This window comes from Pezoporus wallicus, unplaced genomic scaffold (assembly GCF_028554395.1).
Source record: "Pezoporus wallicus isolate ANWC-B61680 ecotype Strahan unplaced genomic scaffold, APGP_CSIRO_Pwel_v1 contig_227, whole genome shotgun sequence".
NCBI lineage: Eukaryota > Metazoa > Chordata > Aves > Psittaciformes > Psittacidae > Pezoporus > Pezoporus wallicus.
In genome coordinates this window covers 9,176,726-9,198,307 of record NW_026635704.1, presented here as the reverse complement: position 1 = coordinate 9,198,307, position 21,582 = coordinate 9,176,726, and the positions used below count along the sequence as shown (strand labels likewise).

The 21,582-nt window shown below is 40.0% G+C and overlaps 1 protein-coding gene across 10 annotated transcripts in view; it reads left to right on the top strand.

The window, feature by feature from the left end:
- The window catches only part of TMEM241 (transmembrane protein 241), a 56,540-nt gene extending 35,728 nt beyond the window's left edge, over positions 1 to 20,812 (top strand). For 3 of the 10 annotated variants that reach the window (XR_008970693.1, XR_008970695.1, XR_008970698.1), the window contains 3 exons: positions 16,683 to 16,747; positions 18,105 to 18,344; positions 20,140 to 20,812. Coding sequence is in view for 3 of the 10 variants with exons in the window: in XM_057397625.1 (XP_057253608.1) it covers positions 16,683 to 16,747; positions 20,140 to 20,200 (126 nt within the window). In the remaining 7 variants the exon portion in view is untranslated. Of the gene's footprint in view, positions 1 to 16,682; positions 16,748 to 18,104; positions 18,345 to 19,179; positions 19,294 to 20,139 lie in introns of all 10 variants that reach the window. The other 7 variants (XR_008970697.1, XM_057397625.1, XM_057397624.1 and 4 more) reach the window with 4 other exon arrangements.
- Positions 20,813 to 21,582: the final 770 nt, after the last annotated feature.

Sequence of the window (21,582 nt, the reverse complement as noted above, 5' to 3'; positions counted from 1 at the left end):
GCAAACCAAGCAAGAGAAATGTATGTTTTTACACATTTTTGCAGTCTTAAAGCTTCTGCTAAAGCATGTGCTCCCATTTGTATACCTCTTAATTCCTCTGTCACTGCTGCTTAGCATGTAAGTACTATAAAATGTTTTAGTCCAGAATGTCAGCTCATTAGTTCTGCTGAGAGTTATTTACTTGCAGAAATAAGTGCTACTCTAAAATGAGTCCTGCCATTGGTATCTTCTGGAGCAAATGGCTCTCCTTGTTCACCTCTGCCCTGATGGGAAAGGGTTCTGGATTTTAAAAAATCTGTTTCAAATTTGTATATCATAACCAGAATAAGAATGTGTTTGGTTATCTGGCACTTGCTCACTCGGTTATACTGTAGACTTGAAGTGGCGTCATCTTCGCATGCTGCTGTGCTGTGCTCAGGCAAAAGTGACAGTGAGATTCTTGGCTGAAAAATCACATTGCTTTCTTGGCTTGAACCTCATAAAGCTTTATGCAGAAATGTCATAAACTCCCACTGGAGTTCCATAAACACTGTGTTTTCATTCAGCAAAGATCCTGCACTGTGTGCAAGGCTGTCTCAAGACAGCTCACCCGACCTGGAAAAACTGCAGCTGCAAGCTCAACCCCTGGGGGAGAGGGTAAACTGTGTGCTAGACCTGGGTGGACTCTGCTGGTAGGTGCTCTCTGTGGCACTACTGTGGTTTGAAGTGCATCTCAGAGAGGGAGTTTCCATGACCCTGAAGCTTCCAATTATGCCAAGAAGGGGGAGTTCATAAGAGTAGAAGTGAGCTTCTTCCATCTACACACCTTGTGTACTCTTATGCATGTGAATGTGCACACACATGCGTAAAGATAATTAAAAATGGTTAAAAATCCTTATCAGTTTGTGGTTGGTCATCACTGTATGAAATATGTACATTTAGTCTTGATTCCTGTGAGTCACCATGGGGACAATATATTGATAACTTGGGAAAGAAAATGGGTTTCTTAGCTCAGCTTGGCAAGCAGATAAGGCAATCAGTGTGCTCTTAACTGCATCTCAAGGGTCTAGAAAAAAGACCAGTTACTGAAACCCTAAAAGTATAGGTATTTGGGTAGTTTCCATGGAGACAGCTTGATAGTTACTTTGTAGCATCCAACACTAATTATACCATATAATTGTTGGGAAGACATCAGTCTCCATAACAACTCCACTGTGGGCGACATGACCACTGAGCTTTAAGTGGCACAGACTCCCAGAGGCACTAATGCAATTTAGGAAGCTGTCTTGTAAGAATAGCTGAGACTTGTTGGAGATTTTGAATCTCCAGGTAATGGAAAAAAATTAATACATGCCTTAAGAGGCATTGTATAGAGTTGAAGTGTATATCCATTGAAAATGGCAGCTACACAGCTTTTGAGCATGACATGGTCACACAAGTACATGAAGTTATGTGTTGTGACTTGGGGGTAGTGTCACAGCACAGTTTTCATCTGTGCCTTACACAGTAAATCCAGTCTCAGCAATGTCTAACAGATACTGATAGATTGAACCCTAAGATGCTCTGAATTAGTTTGTTTCCTTTTTTCCATCATGATATCCATGTGAAGTATGTCATGTACATTTGATATTGTCATTCTCTTGAACATAAAGCTAACTTCACTAACCCAGAGTATTGTCTTTGGAATTTGGAAGGTACTCTTTCACCCTTACCCTTGACAAACAGTCTCTATATACTTGGCAATAGAAAAATGAGTTTAAAAATCTAACAAGTCTCTCAGGTCCAACAGAATTTTGGATTGCAGAGGATGCAGGTTCATTGGTTCCTCTGCAGAATGGATTCCTAGTCTCCCATGTTTTTATTTGGTCTCATGGGGTTGCTTACAGAGGGGCTGGGAAGTGAATCTTAAGTGTGACAAAGAGAAGACAAAAGAATGAGAACTGTTTTGGAAAACATTTGCATTTCTGACATACAAGTGTAAATACCAAAATTATATGGAAGAACCGTGCACTATATAACACACTAATGTAGAAGGTTTCAAAGCTAGCTAATGCTAGGCTTCCAAAAATGAGCAAAAATAGCCACATTCTTCTCCCATACTGGTTCTCTATTTCTCTCAGGTTTGGGATCGCTAGCTGCCTTTTGATTCTTAGAAACCTCCATGGGTGAAATTTCTCCAGGCTGCCTCATGAATCTTGAGCTTCATCATTTACCTCTCTGATAGGCACTTGGTGTCACACTCCAGGTTGCTTTCTTTCTCATGTTAGTGAACTGCTGATGCCTGAAATGGGTCTCCCTGGCTTTCTTTTCCTTTCTCTCCCCAACTGAGAACCAATCCTTACAAAATCTCAAGAGCTCTCATTTCTTAACCCCACTCTGTACACCAGTTCAAGGACTAGATTTGACTTTCAATAAAAGTCGGCAAACAGCCATAGTGCTCTGGGGGATGCAGACTGCGTGGCTAATGTCCTGTCCCTGAAATATGCGGTGCTCGGAGAAATCACATAGGCTTCCAACAACCTCAGGAGATGACTGTGAGCTGGTTTTGTCCTATCCATGGCCAGCATGGAGAGGAAGAGGGCAGAGTCCAGCTTTTCTCTCCATGCATGTTTCTATGGGTGATTGTCCTAAGGGCACAGAAGGGAATGAGTCTTCTTGCAGAGGCTTCCCCACCCTATCTGAGGGAATGGGATGCCAAAGACTGTAATCAACTATAATCACTCCGTCACTGTCTTCCAGTGCAGGGGCCACTGAGGCCCACAGTGTGTAACCTCGTGACATTGCTCATAAAAGCCATCATTCAAAATGGATTAGTTCTGTTAATGCTTTAAAACACATTTTTTCAAGTATCATGTTTTGTAAGATTTCTGGTGGAATATTTTGACCTTTTGTAACAGTGAATGGTTAGACAGCTCTGGAAAGACTTTTGTTTTTGAATGGAAAAATAAAACCTTAAAGAATACCAATTCTTCCCTGCAGTCCTTAGCATAATAATAATAATAGCATGTCAATTTCTTTCCATGACATCATTGCTAAAACAGCATAAACACACAAGAGAATGGCAATGCAAGGACTGTGTCTCTGTTATTATTGTTGGGTTGTATGGAAAGGGGTCAGCAGGGAGATTTAGTTATCTGGGCTGGGAATTGTTTGTTTATGAATTAGGTTTTCCCAAAGGATTTGTGAGATGGGAAATACAATAGGAAATGAACTTTATACATGCACAGAAATACCAAAACTGTAAGTGTCACTGGGAAAAGAGGTTGATGGAAACTTGCTATTTTTGTTAACAGATTTTTAAAAAATACTTGATTATGCATCCTGAAGTTTCTTATGCTATTTTGATACTAGTGATATCCTCCATAGAGTTCTGAGTTAGTCATGACAGAAAACTTTTAATCTGATAATGCTGACAAGGAACATAAGCACTTCAGGTGTTTCTATAGATTTTAACAATGGGAAAATGCATTTTACTGCTTTTCACTAAAATATTCCCCTTAAGCTAGGCATGCTCATTGGTTCTAACAATGTCTTGAACCCTTTCAGCAGCATTTGGGCTTTTTGTGTATAAGTAAAGCAGCATGTATATGTAGGATTTGTTCTCTTATAGTAGTTATACTGGGTGCAAAAAGAGGTTTGAAGACACGCTCAAAAAACCACACAGTTCTTGACTGACAATGGCCTCAATCTGCAGTATTCAACCTGAGACCATTGGGTAATCTCGCATGGAAAGAGCAGTCACTGAGAATGTGTGCACTATCCTACTCAGCACCACACCTCTACAGCAAGGTACTCCAGATGCAATCAGTCTTGGCACAATGGGCCAGTCCCCATCTGGGTCATTTGTGCGACTTGTAGAGATGGCCTCAGAGTACACAGGTATCTGGGTGTTCAGCTCTCTGATGTCTATGTGGAAAAGTTCACTGTTGGCTTCTCAGGTTGCTGAGGGGATATAGAATCACGGGATGGTTTGGGTTGAAAAGGACCTTAAGCTCATCCAGTTCCAGTCTTCCTGCCATGGGTAGGGACACCTTGCACTGGACCAGATTGCTCAAGGTCCCATCCAGCCTGGCCTTGAACACTGCCAGGAATGGGATAGCCACAGCTTCCTTGAGCAGCCTCTTCCAGTGCTCAACCACTCTCGCAGTAGAATCATAGAATAGTTAGGGTTGGAAAGAACCTTAAGATCATCAAGTTCCAACCCCCTGCCATGGGCAGGGACACCTCACACGAAACCATGCCACCGAAGGCTTCATCCAACCTGGCCTTGAAAGTAAGGAACTTCTTCCTTATATCCAACCTAAAACTCCTCTGTTTAAGCTTAAACCCTTTATCCCTTGTCCTATCACTATAGTCCCTATTTCTGCTGTCAATCTTCTGGTCTGCCTTGGGAAGGTATTACAGGGCAGCAGCTAAGCACTTAAGCACTGGCTTGGGACTGAGTGTCCAACTGACTTTCAAAAAGACATTCAGTTCTTGTAACACATGGAAACACATTGATGTAGCCTGTAACATGTCTGCCTTTGGTTCCATTTTTTGCCTTAGTTGCCTCACTGTTGATGTTCTCTTTCAGAAGTCACGTTTCCATGAACTATGTTCTTTTGCCCTTTGAGAGAGAACAAACTGACAGGGGATGAAAGTACCAGTGTGGTTAATATGGACTTTGGTAATAATTATGAAATGGTGCACATAAAGTAGCTAGCTGCTGAAAGAAGTTATCAGAGCCACTAAGTGGTGTATTCTTAAAATCATTGTCTTCCACTGCAGTGCCATTGTATTCTGTGTCTAGGAAAGTCAAGTCCATTTTCCTTGTGTTCATGGGCCCCAGCTGCCAGGAATTTTACACTTTGCCTGCAGGAACCAACTTTTTTATTCTCGTGGATGCCAGTGGAGCCACCACTGAGACACTGCTGTGGGAGATCATGGTCCACCTGTGAGGAGTTTGGAATTGCATCCTCTTCTGCCCTTAGTCAGAGGTCCTGATACTGCAAGGCAGTTATAGTAACAGTTCCTTCCTGATCTGGCTACTGGCCCACCCAATGGCATCTAGCACTTGGGAGGAAGATAGACATAAACAGATGGCTGAGCTCCGTCCTTCCCAAGGAGCCAGCTCCTTTTGTGCCAGATCCATGTAGCAAACTGTCAGTTTGGCCTGTTAAATTCATCACTGAAGTGTGACAATAAAAAGCAGGGTCATCTTATCAGAGTTATCTGTCTTCTCTCTCTCTTTACAGCAGTCCTCTATTTCATGATCCCATAAGGGTTAGATGAGCTGAAGAATAACTTGGAATGCCAGAAGGCTAGCTCTTGCTGATCTTAACAGAAGATGAAGTGTATTTTATTGTGGTATTTTACAGCGACAGAGTCTTAGAACAGCTGGCTGCTCCCCAGAAGTGAAAAACAGTACTTCTCAAATCAGATAGAAAAGATAATTCTTTAACACTGTATGCCCTATTACTGACCAATAAAATGCAGGGCATCAAACAGAAGGTAACACTGAGGCAATTGTCTGAGTGAAAGTAAAGAGAAGTGTGTATTTTTTTCAGGGCCAGATCTGCTCAAAAGATTTTAGTCTGGGTCACTAGTAATTTCAGTAAAAGCAGATATTATCCTTCTAGCACAGATGTGCAAAGATTAATAAACTGCATGCCATGGGATGTAAGTTTTATATCAACTAAGGTCAAGATGAAAATCCTTCCTTTTCTCTTATGTGTATATCAACTGCAGACATGCTGCATTAGAGGAGGATTGTATATTCATCTGAATTCTCTGCCACCAACCAATACGTGATTAAACAAACCCTCAGTCCACTCCAGTTGGTGTCTGTGATCTTAATAGGTAGAACACTGTTGTTGTTGCTGTTGCAATACTTATTCCATTATACAAATACTTAATAATTCATAAAAGAAGAACAAGATGATGAATCACGTTGCCCTCTCAGCTTCTGAGCTCAGAAGTTTCTGGGGAGAGACTAAATGGCAGGAGTAGTTTAAGGTCTTTGCAGTTATAGGGCAGTATATAAGGAGGTTCCTCGACAGTCTGCAACAACAGAGGAAAAGTACAGTTAAGCATTGTAATGCATGAAGTATTTACAGGAAGCAGGAGGCGCTGGGTTTTAAGTTTGGTGTAACTTGGAATTACAAATATATTTCAGCTTTTGGTCAAATATACATCATGATATAAGCATCAACAGTCACTCTTGTAACAGCGAGAATGGACAAAGCCCTGCTTGGCAAAGTCAAAAAAAATCAAAGGTATTTGGCTTAAAGAAGCCTTCTCATATCCCTTGTTAAATGACTTTTGTTGTCCTTGCTTGACAAAGCTTCAGCTGCATGGATGGTGCCTCTCATTTGCAGAACTGACTTGAACAGATGCTATTAATCTGCTGTATGTATGTACACACACCTGTTTGAATCATGATTGATAGTATTTCCATATCAGCAAAGCATGCCTCAGGGAAAATGTACATGAATTGTGGAAGGTTTTCACTTTGTCTCCTTAGTACAGAACCAGAACACTGAGAATAATAACAGTATCTGGATTACATTTTCAGTGGTCACATTTAAGAGAAATATTTGAATATGAGCAGAGGTACTGTTAAAATTGAGCTCTGTACTATAACTACTCTACAGTTTATGGGCTGAAGACTGGTGGCACTTCACCAGCTACCTCACTAGTCGTAGGAAGGGGAAGTGTATGTTTTGGCCATTATCTCCAGTAGCAGAGGGCAAATGCTTCTTGTTTTGGCTTTCTCTTTGTTATGACAGAAAGTCTGATGTTTGTGTTTGAGTGAAGGTAGGGTGGGGTGGCTACTTGATGTTCAAAAAAGAAATACCTACCATAATTTTCAACCCAGTCTAGTATTTTACAAGAGGCAAAGAGTTTTTGTTTTCTTAAAAAGTCTCAGGATATCTTTTACTTTTTGTAGGAAAGCAAAATAAGTTATAATGTGCTCATAATAGCTCGCTCCTATCTCATCAGTGATGTATGTTTATTTCTGTGCTATATATAGTATGTGTTTATATATGAATGCATATATAGATATATGTTTATACATTAATAGATGTAGGCGCTTTTGAAAAGAGTCTTGTTCATGTCTGATCATTTTAAATACAACCATAATACTCTGTTTCTCGTAAGAGCATTTTCTTACACTAATTCTGTTAATTGCACTCAGTAACCCACATATCCTTCTTCAGTTTCTGTACTTAACTATTATAAGGTGTCTCTGCAACATAAAATAATTGCTGTGTCTTCCTTAGTCGTGGCTCTTATAAGGTTTAAATTAAGAAAGAGACAGTGCAGAACCAAGGAAATTAAGGTACTGCCAAGAATCAGGAAGGCTATTCATTAGCTATACATGAAACCTTTGTATGTCTGAGAGCTGTAAGACAGGTGCCACATACCTTAAAAAGGTGTAGGCAGAGGATTCTGTAGAAGTGATGCAGAGGATTCTGTAGAAGTGATTCAGAAGCAAGAGAGAGATGGGCTTTTCTAAGCCCTTTCTGCATAGTAGGATGGGGCTGGGCACACAGCTGGGTTCCAGAATGATGTAGCAGTCAGTTTATTCTCCCACAGCCAAACTGCTAACGAGATGCATACAGTGCAAGAACAATAGCTTGGCCACCTTTGTCTTACAAGGAATAAAAGAATTCAAAAATTCAGGTTGGACAACAATTCAGCAGATCTTTTGGCTGGGGTTAAAAAATGTTTAAAAATTGTTTGGGTTTAAAAAATAGTTACTGTAGCATATTAATCTGGAAGGATTATATGTTAGTCCTTGAAAATGTATTAATCTGATAAGACAAGGTGCTCAGTGACTGATACAACAACATTCTGCTTCAGCCTTGCACTTGCAGGATCGGTGTCTTAGTTGTATCAGTCTTCAGATCCTGAAAACAAGAAGAACAGAAGAAAAACAGCCCTGAGAAAAGTCTTCCTAAATGCAATAGAAAGTAGAGGATGTATTTCTAATTCTGTAAATACCAGAGCTGCATACGAGTATCTAGCCATAGAAATGCAGAGGATTATCTGCCCTCTAAATGCATACTTGGGATAACTAAGAAATCTATTTTCTTACAGCAATTGAAAAGATGAATATAGAAACACTCCTCTGTGATACAGAAATTACTGGTTTGGGTATTGATAAGATAAAAAACCTAAACAAAACACCACTTTAAAATACCTGATGATTTTGCTAGAGATAAGCATTCATACTGCTTCTGTCCTGAAACTTTTTAGAGGGCAAGTTGCCCATTGTGTTTGTCATTTGATCTGCCCCCTCCCTTTTTGTTTAGTATGTTTTAAATGCAACATGCAGATGATTTTAAGGTGGATCAGAAGTTAATTGTTATGAAAAACAAGTAGATTAATTTACACTATATTTTATCATTATCATTAGGGATTTGACTGCTCAGGCATGTTTAAACACTGGCTGCTTTTGAGTCAATACAGGGAGCTAATTGTGTTCTTAAAGAACCCCTGGAATTTACAATCATTGTTTGAATAATGCTCAGAAAAATAAAGAGGAATAAAATATAAGGAAAGGGCAGGAGAGTGACCAAAACTTCATCTGAGAAAAATGTGCCTTAAGGAAGCTGGAGATCTGTGCAGACATTTAGGCAAATACGTAATAAAGGATCTCAAAGAAATTTACAGCAGCTGGTAAAACTCCTGTGTGGCTGGATCTGAGCTGTGTGGATCATAAAGTTGCTGACTCTGGCACTGTTGCCATGGTGCCACCGTTGCCATGGTGCCAGCATCGCCAGGCTGTCCTTTAGGTAACAACGTGTGTATCTCTCAGAGGGTTAAAGGGTTTTTTTCCTTCAGGAAACCTGAGCAGAGTCCACCTGTGAGCAGTGTGCATGTAAGTACACTCACATGAACAAACTCATTGCACTGTCTACTGATTTTGTAGACTGACAGTCTCCAGTAAGTCTGTCAGGGAACGAAAACCCTTAGGGCATGTCTGCACTTTGGTTAGGCTGTTAGTGCAATGCAGTAGACATGCTCAAGTTAGCTTTAAACTGATGAGCAGAATTGAGAGCAAAACCTGTTTTGCTTTCCCCTTCCTCCGATGTATTTCACTTCAGATTGTTTCTCTTGTTTAGGCTCAGCTTTTCAGGCAGGATCATGGCATTGCTGTTTCCTTTGTGAAAAGCCATTATTTTGATGGTTCAAGGCTAAAGCTTAAATTTTTCCTTGGAAAAATCTGTGTCTCTGCTTGAAATCCTTCCTTGCCAGTAGATTTTTGGGTAGTGCTCCTTCAGGGGACTGCATTGTCACCTGAAGACGTTAGGTTAAACAGCATATTTTGTCTTGCCTTTTGATTGGTAATAACAGATCCTCAGAACAAAGTTGAAAACTTCCACAAGTCATTTCAATGTGTTGATTGATGCAGCCAAATCAATGTCTGAGGGAAGGAGGCTTTACAGAAGAGTCGGGTAGAGAAATTTTTCCTGCATTTCCTGGATTTCTTTTAACCAGAGATTGGCTTTGGCACTTTAAGCTTCTAGAAATGACACAGAAAACCTTCTCATTGCAATGGGCAGTATGTTGTAAAACTTCCAGAGAAGTTTTTCTTTCCATAGTAGATCATCCCCAAAGCTGACTTGAACTTAAACAGTTAATGCTAGTTTGACTTTGGTCTGGTTCTGCCTGCAAGATTCATTCAGATACTGTGCAGGATGGAGGAGGCCTCCTGTGCGCAGTATCTGCAGCTGTTAATGGTGCTTTATTTTGATTGATGGCCATGGGAGAAAAATAGTATATTCTTTTTTTTCTTTTTTTTACATTTTCTTTGTATTTCATTTTCTCCTGCCCTATTTGTAAGCAATCTGGTTGTACTTAGTACTTTAGTTCTAGTCCCATCCCATCTTTTCTTGTGAGGGAGGATGTGTACCACACTTGTTATCTTTAAAAGGGATTTTTGCTGCTGATTTGTGGCAGATTTCCAGTGACTGCACCAACCTTCCACAATCAGTGAGTTACTGGTGGTCATTGTTACTTCTTGTTCATTGCTGACTTTCTGCAGTTTGTGAAACTTCACAGTCAGCACCTACTCTACCATTCTAAGGATGTCTCATCATTAGAAGGAAGTCTCACCATTCTAAGGAAGTCTCATCAGTACATGCTGGACCACTTTAGTCAGGGTTTAGACATGGGAGATGCAAGCCCTTGGTGTGCTTCCATGTATTTGGCTGTTCCAGTCAATGCCTTGATCATCTATTTCTCTAGTTGCTGGATCTTTCTGAATCTTAGTATGCTTATTAAGGTGCAGAGAAGTTACCCTTCTGGCATCTTTGGTTGCCTTAAATTTGGATGTAGCAAAGCAGAGAACTAGGTAGAAATGGCCTGTGGTCCAGCTGAGATGAAAAATGTATGTAAACAAGGAGGAATGGTGTTAATAGCTTAGAAAATTCACGTGAATTTACAAATATGGAAGGTGGCATTGAAAGATTAACTGTTCCTTTTTGCCTGTTCTAAAGGGTTTTGTTTCATTTTTGCTAGATCTCCATACCTAACATGACATTTGTGTGCATGTATGTACAAATACTTACTCTCAAGTAAAGATAGGAGATACAACTCTGAAATCTGGGAAATCATTCCAGTGGCTCTCTTTCAAGAAATCAAAGAGTATGTGTTGTTACTGATGTTTGTCTGCTGTAATTTTTGCCTTTTTAGTACTACTGGATTATCTTGATGTGGCTGTTTTCAGTGGCACTAACAGTGATCCATTTCCCTGGCAATTTTTGATGATTGTCTTAGCAGCTGGTTGAAACATGCAGAAGAGGGACAAAACAAATATTATGTCTATAAAAAGCTTGACATTGCTTTAATTCCACCAGTAGAATGAAAACAAAGGTTACTTACATCAGAAGCTTTTTCCTGATGTTTTGAGAAGATGACCCAATGATAAATAGAATGATCTCTTTTGAACAGTGAGTGAACTTGATGAACCATTTCAAAACACTGTCTTTGGAAAAAATACGCGTTTTTGTAAGGACAGAGGTTTTGGCAGTTTGGGGAAGCGAGGTTACAAGGATTGGCTCTGTGTACACAAACTAAGGAAAACTTCTGTAAAGTATTCTGTGTTCACTTACAGCAAGAGCTGACATTTAACTTTCTAGCAGTTTAACAGTGAATCACAGGAAGTATACTTTTTATACGGTATATACAAGTATAGTTGTACATTAACAAATCATGGTCATGTCTGGACTAAATCCTCCGTATCTTTCCATTCCAGATAGGAAGATTAAATCAGAATCTAAATTTTGAAAATGTCCTCATCCACATTCTTGGCTGTATAAACAACATGTTCCTGAACACCTCAGAAATGTTAGATATTCAAAATCTACAGCCAGCGTCAGCAGCTTGAAAATCTTTCTCTAAATAATTGTAAAGTTAGGGATGGAAGGGAAAATCTTTCTCTAAGGTAATTATAAAGTCAGGGATGGAAGGGATCAATTATAGCTTGGTCAAGAATGACATATTTATCTAGCCAGTGCTGGCTGGTTTGAATTGATCAAGAATTGACACCATATAAGCTATGGGATAACCACAATATGATCAGTGGAGAAAGCAAGGTAGCAAAGAATGCAGAGTCCTGCATATCTGTGTCTCCCAGGATCGAAGTTTCTGCTGTGTCAAGGACCAGGAGCCCTAAGGATCTCATCTCCTCTGTTCAAGCCAGATGTCAGATTTACCAGAATTTTCTCATGTTATGTGGCAAAGAAATGGATCTAACAGGGAAGCTGGCTCAGCAGTGATGTTGCCTGTTCTTAAAGTCATTCACAAAGAATTCTCCAAACAGTCTTTATTTTTTTTTTTTGTTTATCTATAAAACTAAATTATTTTCTATTTTTTTGTTCTATTTAAAAAACCCTACAACTTTTATGAAACAAATTTTGCTTTCTCTTCTGTATGTTTTTTTCTTGTCTGACCATAATGTGATTAGGAGAAAGGAGATCATTCATGTCAGGAGCTGTGTAGTGATCTGTCTGTCACAGTTCTTTGGGAGCTCTTTAAAGCTAGTGGTAATAGTGCCTTCCTCCACTCACAAGTCACTAAAGCAGATTTACAAATGCAGATGCATGAGAGCACATTCTTTCCTATGCCTCCTATTTGCCTGTACAAGGGTGATTTTATATGCTGGATTTGTCCCTACTGTCCAACAAGTTCTTCCCCACATTAGGATATTTCTACTTTATGAATCTCAGTCTGTTACCCAGCCCTTCAACAATGGCTTTTTTTTTTCTTGTTGCTGACAATTCAGCCTGTAGAGAAACAAACTCTGGACGTGTGGAATTGACACCGTCTTCTCTTTGGATACTAAAGTAGGGCACTGTGTTGTCCTTCAGAGCAGTTTGTTAAATGTAAATGACCAATGTAAGTAGTGCTCAGGATGTTGTATGGCATCCAGGCCCGTCTTTGGTTCCCAGATGATGGAAATGCCGGAAGTTTTCACCTCTGGTTAGTTATCTTTGGTGATCATGAATTCTCTGATGCACAAACCCTAGGGCTTTCAAATGTCCGTGGTCATGAGGCACAGTGAGTTCATCCTCATCTGTTTCAGTGTTTCAGCGTGTCTTTCCTATCACTGAATCTCCTTAAAATATGTTGGTTTGTAACTCCTATTTAGAAACTGGAGCAGGAATCTCACAATCTTTGTTTCCCTCTTAAGGACCAGGTTGTAAGGTGATGAATGAGTCTGTTTCTCTGCTGTCCCACCCTTTCTAGGTGGATCCAACCCCACTTCTGAAACAAACTTGTAAAAGGGCTGCTGTTTTAAGACTCTTCTCTGTGACACAATCCAGCCACAGGGCTGGTTTGCCCTCTGTTTTCTCTCCTGGCTCTTGTTCACTCCCTGAACTAGACTATTTATACAAAGAAGTCCCATCTGTTCTATTTCATTATCTAACTATTCAGGCCCAATCTTTGTTCTGGCTGTTCTGCAGCGTTTTCCCTGTGGTTGAAGTGATGCTGCACTAATCTTTGTTCTCCTTCCTGGTGAAGCTCCAAGCTCAGGCAGGCTATCTGCATTACCATAGAGCCGTTTCATCTAGAGTAAATTGTGGCAGACTGAAGAACTTCCACAAGTTGTGTCCTCTAGGGGTGGAGGAGATGAGCCCACTCTCCTCTTATGCACAGGTAAGTATCCATCACAAGGATGCACTTTATTTCCTTTGATGCTGATACACATTGTAAAGAGCTACAACTATTTGACTGAGATAACAAGCACAGTCTGAAATGCCACGATTTTTGTTTATAAAATTATTTGTAAATAACTCAGTGATCTGAACTATAGGAATGGTTGAGGCAAATAGGTGTTAATAAAGTGTTCCTTTAAATGGGTCTTGTTTGCACTGTCCAGTGGAGTGATGCATTACATTCAGAGTGATTTATTTTAGGAAACAGTATTTCTACCCTTTGTTTTTTTCATGCAACGAAGGGTTTGAAATGGTATCTCAGGAATCATTTGAGCTCGCATGAAGAAGTTTTGTTAAATGGTGCTACACTTGGATTTTTTTCCTGGTCACTGAAAGCTGCATCAGTTTTGTAGAAATGCTCACAGTAGGGATGTCTTTAAAAATAGCTTTTGCAGTACTGCCTGGTCACAGTTCCTTTAAGCAAGTAGGTAGGCAGAGTCTATGGAGCTGTTCCTGTTTCTAAAAGTGTTGGGCTCCAAGCATCCAGTCTGTATCTTTTGCTAGAATTAATGACTGTATTTCAAAATCTTGGGAACCTTTGTACAAAATACGCTGGTTATAGCTAGTTAAAATTTTCCTTTCCATGTCCTAGTTTTACAGATTCAGCACCAAAATATATTTGGAAATCATTAACTTCAGTTTGTCCTTTTACTTGCTTTCTTTTGTCTTGAAAGTTCATTCCTTTTCCTAAGGCATCTAAATGCCTAGGAGGACAACTGTGACCTTTGAAGTAAAGAAAGATTATGGCATTTAGCATGTTGTATTTTTGTTTTGTTTTTTTTTTAAGAACATTCAGAACATCAGTGTAGGTGGTTTGTTTTAAAGTGAAACGTGCACTTAAAAAACACTTCAGAAAATGCTGAAATGTACTGTCAGGAAAGTAAGGAAAATTACCTTCTGACCTATGCCCCTAGACTTTACATTCTTCCTCTGGAACAAATGATGTGGTTAGCTTCCTGGAAAATGTGCTGTCCATTTTAAAATGTATTCCTCATTTAGATAAACAATTAAAGGTGGGCATTTTAGCAATGTTCTTTCGTTTTGTTTTGTGGTGGGTTTTTTTCCTTACACACACTTACTTCATGTGCTCCTCCAACCCTCATTTTGTTTCTCTTTGGCACTGAGAGCCTCTTACATAATTTTTCAAAAACACAGCAGTGTTCTGCTGTAATAGCCCAAAAGGCTGCAGCCTGCATTTTTGCAGAGGTTTGGGATGATCGCAGTAGAATGGTGTATTGTTTTTGATAAGGCCTGGTTTTGGAGGGTTCTTAATGCCTGTTTCTCTGCCCTTGGCCTCTTCTCAAGTTTCTAATAAACAAGACTCTGCAAGGGAGTGGGTGACATAACTTCAACTTGTGTCACTTCTGAAATACTGCACTTCAGTTTCTTTCAGGAGAACAGTTTAACGAAAAGAATGCTCCATAGATAGCACATGTGCCATCCTTTATTAGTTCCTGTTTATATGCTCGGTAATGACTATTGTATATTTTTATGTAATAAATTAGCATTAGCCTAAGATAAGCTCAACGCAGTTACTTCTACAATCATTAACATTGGTGTAAACACGAACTAGTTCCTTGCAGGTCAGTGCAGCTGCTGCAGGGTGTGTAAGGGGAGAATCCAGCCTGCAAGAACGAGATGTGTATGTACTTTAGAGCACTGCATTTGACCTAATTGATATCCAGCCTAGGATCTGTATTTAGGTACAGTGCATGAAAGAGTCAGCTCCTGAATCATTAAATTCTACTGTTTGGAGTGGGTGTCAGCTCTCTCCGGCTGCAATTGACTATGAGACAAGCCAAGGTGTGGCCTGAATGTGGACAGTTGCAGTATCATTTGCTTGAGTTTTGAAGAATAGCTCTCAGTTTGTGACTTGCCTTTCTCCTCTCACAGTCTCTTTTGGGTGCATCTATTTATTCATATTCCTGTTTGTATGTATACGTACAAGGCTGTAGTAGTAGAGCCAGCATGTATCTTTGATTTTCCCCTGGAGTGGGAGCTCACTTTTTCTGTTAGCTTCAAGCTTTATAGCATTGCCCATGTAGTACACTGCTGTGGTAGGCAGTGTGCAAATACTTAAGTCAGATGAAGTTTGTATCAGATTATGTGTCTGTGGTTCTGTTGATACCAGCAATTTGATTGCTGTGCAGGAATGGAGTGGATCTGCAATCTCATGGTATCTTTCCTGGATCAAGTCCATGTCTTGCATCATTTCCTCTGCAAGGTGCCTGTGCTGTAGGCAAATGGAGAACAGTCAGGGTGCGATTTATGGTAATGTCTATGAAGAGAAAAGAAATCTGCATGCCTTAATCTCCCAAAAGTAGAAAACATCCCCAAACAAGCCAAAGGAGGCACTCATCATATAGTCCCTGTCGAGCACCACAACTCCTGTGTGGTGTTTACTGCCATTGCCTGGTCTCACTGCTAGCTTTAGGTTATTGTCCCCTTTCCAGCTAACTGTTAGAGTGGAGCATACAACCATCTCTTCTTCATCCACTGCTGCTCGTGACCCTGCACTGATAACACTCCAGGCAGGTTCAGAACCCTGCCTTTTAAAATGCAGCCATAACAAATTTAGTGGGTATTGACTAACAAACTGTTAGTGCAAGCTCTGGTGCAGACAGCCTACTCTGAAATGGCATTTGCTTCCCTACTGCACATGTAGTAGTGTTTTAACAAGTAATAGAATACGGAATGAGGTTTCTGCTTCTCCCCTGGGAGTCAACTAGACAAACAACGATTAGGAAATCTTAGCTGATAATTGTTTAAGTGTTTTGTTTCTTAATTTCATCTTCTTCCTTGGGCAATTTTGTATTATCCTAAATAGTTCCATTCATTCCTCAGTATTTGTAAATCACTACAGGGTCTTCCTTTCCCACAGGCATTGCTTATTCTAACTGTTGACTGAAAATCAGTCCCTCCTCTAATGACTCTTGTCACTGTTCTCTGAACTCTTTCCATTTTACATTGTCCATCTGGCAACGGGATGTCCAAAACTGCACGCAGGCTGCAGATGTGGTAGCTCCATAGCTGCTAAGGCAGGGATCTGTTACAAACCATTGTGTGTTGGGATCTAGTTGTTTCTGGGATCAGTACTAGAGAATAGAAAGTCATTTGCCCCTAGCTTCTCTACCGAAGACATCTTGGTGTAATGAGAGATTTGTAATATAGACCTACTGAAGTTGTGTTGTCTGTTGGGTCTTTTTCTGCCGTTTCTGGCCTGCCTCCCACTTGCCAGAGGAGAAAGGAGGTATCTACATGTAGTCTCTACTTACACAGGGAGGAAGGTTGAGCAGGACTGTTTAGTGTAGACTCATTGGATTTCTCCTTGACTATCTATGTATAATGCTTCTAACGCTTAAGAAAACAAAGGAAAAAAGAAAAGAAAATGTGAATGCACATCCAGAAATATAATTTCAGCAAAACTATTTCAGTTTTCATTTGTCATATCACAAGTTCACGAAGTGTTTTTTGTTTTTCCTTTCAATTTAACAGGTTATCACTGCTAGCTTATCACCGTTCTTCTTTGTCATGACTGCCAATGTGCTAACAGTTTCTTGGTAAGTGCCTGCATGAGCTTTTTTCTTCAGAGTAAAAATGTATTTCCACACAGTGTGTGGAAATACTTTTCATGTGGAAATGCTTTTTAAATGTCAAGTTCTGTTAGTGCCAGTAATATTTTGCATGTAAGGAGAACCAGGTGTGCAGTGGTGGTAATACAAATCGAAGGGAGTTTCTTGTGCCTCTGTGGGAGAACATGGACAATTTGGACATTAGGCCTCACCACAATTCACTCAGCATGTTTTACAGCTAGACAAATGAATGCAATAGGCAAATAAATGACCCATTCAGAGTCATGCTATACATTAGTGGTGGAGTTGGAAATAAAATACAGGAGTCATGAGTTGGTGACAGCATCTTTTTAACTAATAGCGTACATTCAGGTTTCCTTAACACAGCAGGTATTGTGAATGTGTAAAATGAAATCAGTACAAAAATAATGATAATCAACTTTTTCCAAAGGTGTATATGGACTTGGTAACGTGTGGCCACATGTTATGAATCACCTAACCTGAATTTTTTAGGTGGTAAGATTAGGGTGCAAACTTCTTTTGTCAAAGAAAATGGATTTGGTCTGTGTAGAATACCCAGTGAAAGGGAATCCCAGCCTATAGCTGATGCTCCTAAATGCTTCTGCCATGCAAATAACAACAAAATACAGGGTTTTGCATAGATCTGTGAGGATGGATTTGTTATTGGAAATAAAAATCTGCTTATTTTTTAAAAGCTTTAAGCTTCCTTTTCCCCTCTTGCAGTTTGATTGCCATCCTAAAAGATTCAGCTCTGCACTGAATGGAATTAGCGTATTGTTTTTCCAGATGTGATAAAGAAGTTAAAGGAAAGTGAATCTCAGTTTAAACTAGCCCCTTATGCATATGTGTGAATATGCATCCTCATACGTACGTTAGACACATGTGATCTCAAGTACTAGAATATGTAATGTATTTTTTTTAGCTCTAGGAATACATTTATGTGGCCTGTGTGTGTAAGAGATTAAGCTAGTATCAGTACACTGGTAACATTCCTAGTCTAGGCCATTAACTTGCTGCTTTCACCATGTTTTGCATGTGTTTGTGCAGGTCTATCATGTACGTGCTAGAGGTAGGCTTTTATAATATATATATATATATGTATTCACTGACACATATACTAAAGAAACACATGTATCTGTTAATGTGAGCACATGGACCCATATAGTCACACACGTACTTCATGCTCTATATGCACTGTAATATAAATGATGAGCACATCTGTGTCTTTAAAAGAAACTTTGCTTTAGCCCTTGGGCCCCTTTTGCACTTCGATTGTCATAATTCAAAAAGATAACCACTTCATTTATTTATTTATTTATTTGAGTTCTGTTTTGGCTTGTGCATCAGCAGTGCCTTGGCTTATCAGCAAAGCTCTGGAAATAGTTTGTTAGATGACAGCAGCTGCGAAGCACTCACAAGATCATTAATCACTGAGTTTTTTAGTATTGCTCCAGTGTTGTCATGGACAATATCATATGTTAATTTCTGAGTGATGGATAAATGCAGTTAGCTGTCATCCCGCAATAAACAGAAGCTGAAGGATTTGCCAGATGGTAAATTGAAGGTAAATCACGGGTTGGCATTTAGCCACGTGTTTTGCTTTGCTTCATCTTGAAGTTATAATGATGGCTTCTATTGGCCTAGTCATCTGGATTGCATGGGCATGTGGATACCTGAGATTTCAGATCTTTCCGAAAGGGATTCTTCCTCTCTGCTGGAAGACTGAAGATATTAAAGAACAATGTAGATGCATACATTACAAAACAGGGCCGTGTAGTTTACTATCTTTTGTATGGAACTGCCAGTCTGATCTTTAGAATGGTACATCAGGGATAGGGTGTTTTTTTTTAAAGTCTCTGTTAAAAATGTCATAGAAAACAACACATCTATAACACACACACACAAAAAATGGAGACATTTCTGAGGCTCTGTTGAGTTTAGGTCTTCTATATGCAGTGGGTTATTTTCTTTAGGATAAACAATACATTATCCAACCTTAGCTTCCAAAAGAATTAATGCAGAGAGTATGTTTATAATTGGAGCTGGAGAGGGTTAACCCTCTCCAGAGAAAAGTGCTCTGAGGGTGTTAGTGACTACAGGCGAACAGATTCACATGGTTTAGATCTTTTCAAAAAGCTTGCAGCCCTTGAAGCCCTTTGCTCCTTGTTGGTAATTCCACACCCAAAGGTATTCTGTCTCCACGGTGGACTGTCTACAGACTGTCTGCAGCACCTACTTTCCAGGGCTGTTGTACTGTTGTTATACAATGTTTGTTCCTCTTGGGAACAAGGGCACTAATGTGATTTTTAAAACAGCTCACCAAAGCTAAGATTTAAGTGAATGTAATGCTATTACAGAACAGAGAGCCTTCAGCTTTACATGCCTTCTTTTTTTCCAAGAAAAAAAGGGAGCCCTCTTACAATTGAACTAACAGAAGTTCGTTTTGTTTATAAAGTTCATTAAGGAGCTTTTCTGTTTCATAAGCTAACTAAACCATGGAGCTAAGATGAAAGGTCAGTACACTTAGCTTTTCACTGTTACAAAAGGGCAGAAGAGTCAGTATCCTACCATATTCCTGTCAGCTGTGATAGATATCAGAGGAGATTTGGGGGTTATTAACTATTACACAGATTGAGTGGGTTGATAGTTTATTTCAGTGAATGGTTTTGTTTGTAAAAACCTTCATCCTGATTTGGAGCCCTGCTTCTAGCCTGAGTCTTGGAGAGAAGTGTTAGTGCCACCACTGCGCTGTGAGCAGCACAGGAAGGAAGCGATTGGGCACATATGCCATTTCAGCAGGGGCCGGTTCTTTCACCGCATTCCTCACAAAGAAAAGCAAACATGGGAATTTATACCGGCTTCTCTGCACTAGTGGAATCCCCCCAGACCGAAATTCTTTCTCCCAATATCCTCAGTCTCCCAAAACCCGTGCTTTCCTGGTTTTACAGCTCCTCCTGACTTTATCAGTGGCAAGTTCTCAGGACAGGATTGCAAGGGGAAATGATTAACTTCACGAAGTTCAAACTCTTTTGCCTTCCTTTCTGATTCTTGCTAGTGTATGGGTGTGCAGCTATTGTAGCTAGGTGCAGCCTTCTCTATCTAGATTTCTGTCTGTGGATTTTCATGTGAAAATCCACCAGTCCTAAAATATAGGAAGGGTAGTTTATGATGAGATCAGTTAAATAAGGCATTCCTGGTTTCAGCCTTTTCTTAGCTAAATCAATGAAAACAGTTACTGTCTCTAGGTTGAAATGTGTTTTAGACAAAGTAATACCTTTCTCTTAATGTTATGCTGCTTGATATTGTATCCTGTAGAAGGACTTGCATGATGCTAAATTTGTGGTATATTTTGTTTACAGCCTTGTGACCAGTGGAGTTGGAGAAGCTTTGCTTGTTTACACTGAAAGGACAGGCACATAAAGAGGAACCAGATCTAACCAGCTGGAAAAGAGCTGACTTGCAGCCTGGAGATCCTGTCATGAATAAAATGTGGCAGCAAGAATGAAGAAGTTCAACCAAACACGAGGAAAAAGACTTTTTCTTTATTATTAAGACAGAAAAGCTATGCTATTATTAGTGCTGGTAAGACAGCAGCATAGTTGGCAGGATGGTTAGGAGCCTTTGTCTCAAAGCACAAGACACACTATTTCTGATTGATGTGGTAAAGGAAAAACTGCACTGTCTCATGCTGGTGGCTCTGTGTGAGAACCTCTCAGTAGCAGCTTCTTGCAGAGGGAACTGAATTCAGGAAAAGCAGCATCCCCACTGGATGCCTCCAGTTCTTTTGTTGGAAGCTGACAGCAGGTTGTACTGTCAGACTCCAGATCCTGCCATGAATTCGGGATCAGGAAGGATGGATTTTGTCTCCAACTGTTCTGTAAGCAGCAAGCTGCCACACACAGGTCTCTAGTCATGTCATCTGAGCTGGCACAGTGACTGACATGGGGATTCTAGAGATAATCACATCCTGGAACTGTGGCAGTTCGACAGCTTTGCAGAATGGGGAATCAGCAATAAACCTCAGTATCTGTAGTGATTGCTTTTTGTGCATTTTTTCCCCTCGCCCGTTCTCCAAGTTTTCTTTTGAACACTACATATTTTTGTCAGCCAGAGGGGGTGGAGGGATACATATTTTTCCCAGCAGTGTTTTGTCTCTCACATTATTGCAAGAGGCAACAAAGATTATGAACCTTGAATGAATGTCATGAAGAGCATAAGCAATTCATCTCAAGAGTTCTTACAATAATTTCATTTCTGGTTGCTTAATGAGTGTTAGAAATCAGTCTTGATATATTAGTGCCTGGGAAAGCAATCTGCATAATAGTAATACAAAATGCTAGTTGGTAGTATTGTGAGGAAGGTCTACATGGTAAAAGGAGTTTGATAACAAATCTTCAGTGAGGAGAGGGACTTTTCTCACATGACATTAGATATCTGAAGTGTAGTCCCTAAGTCTAAGTTGACAGAATTTCCTTCTTAGTCAGTGGAAGGAGAGGGGTGCCTGCACAGAGATGATTCTTCTTGACTAGATTGCTGTGTTAATGTGACTGAAAGACCCTCTGGAAGTGCTTATCTCTATGTAGATGGAAGTAAGGTGTCTAGCTGAGACAAGACACATGGCTTTTAGAAGACTACAGTTAGCAGAGGTATATTGTCCGTGTATGTTGGGTCACACTTTGGCTTGAGTCTGAAGTGAGCCATTTTTTTGCCAGGTGGCAAAACTCAGGTTTGAAAAGAAATGGGGAGAGAAGGATGTGCATGAAAGAAACGTGCTTGAGCACTAGTCCTGAAACCAGCATGAG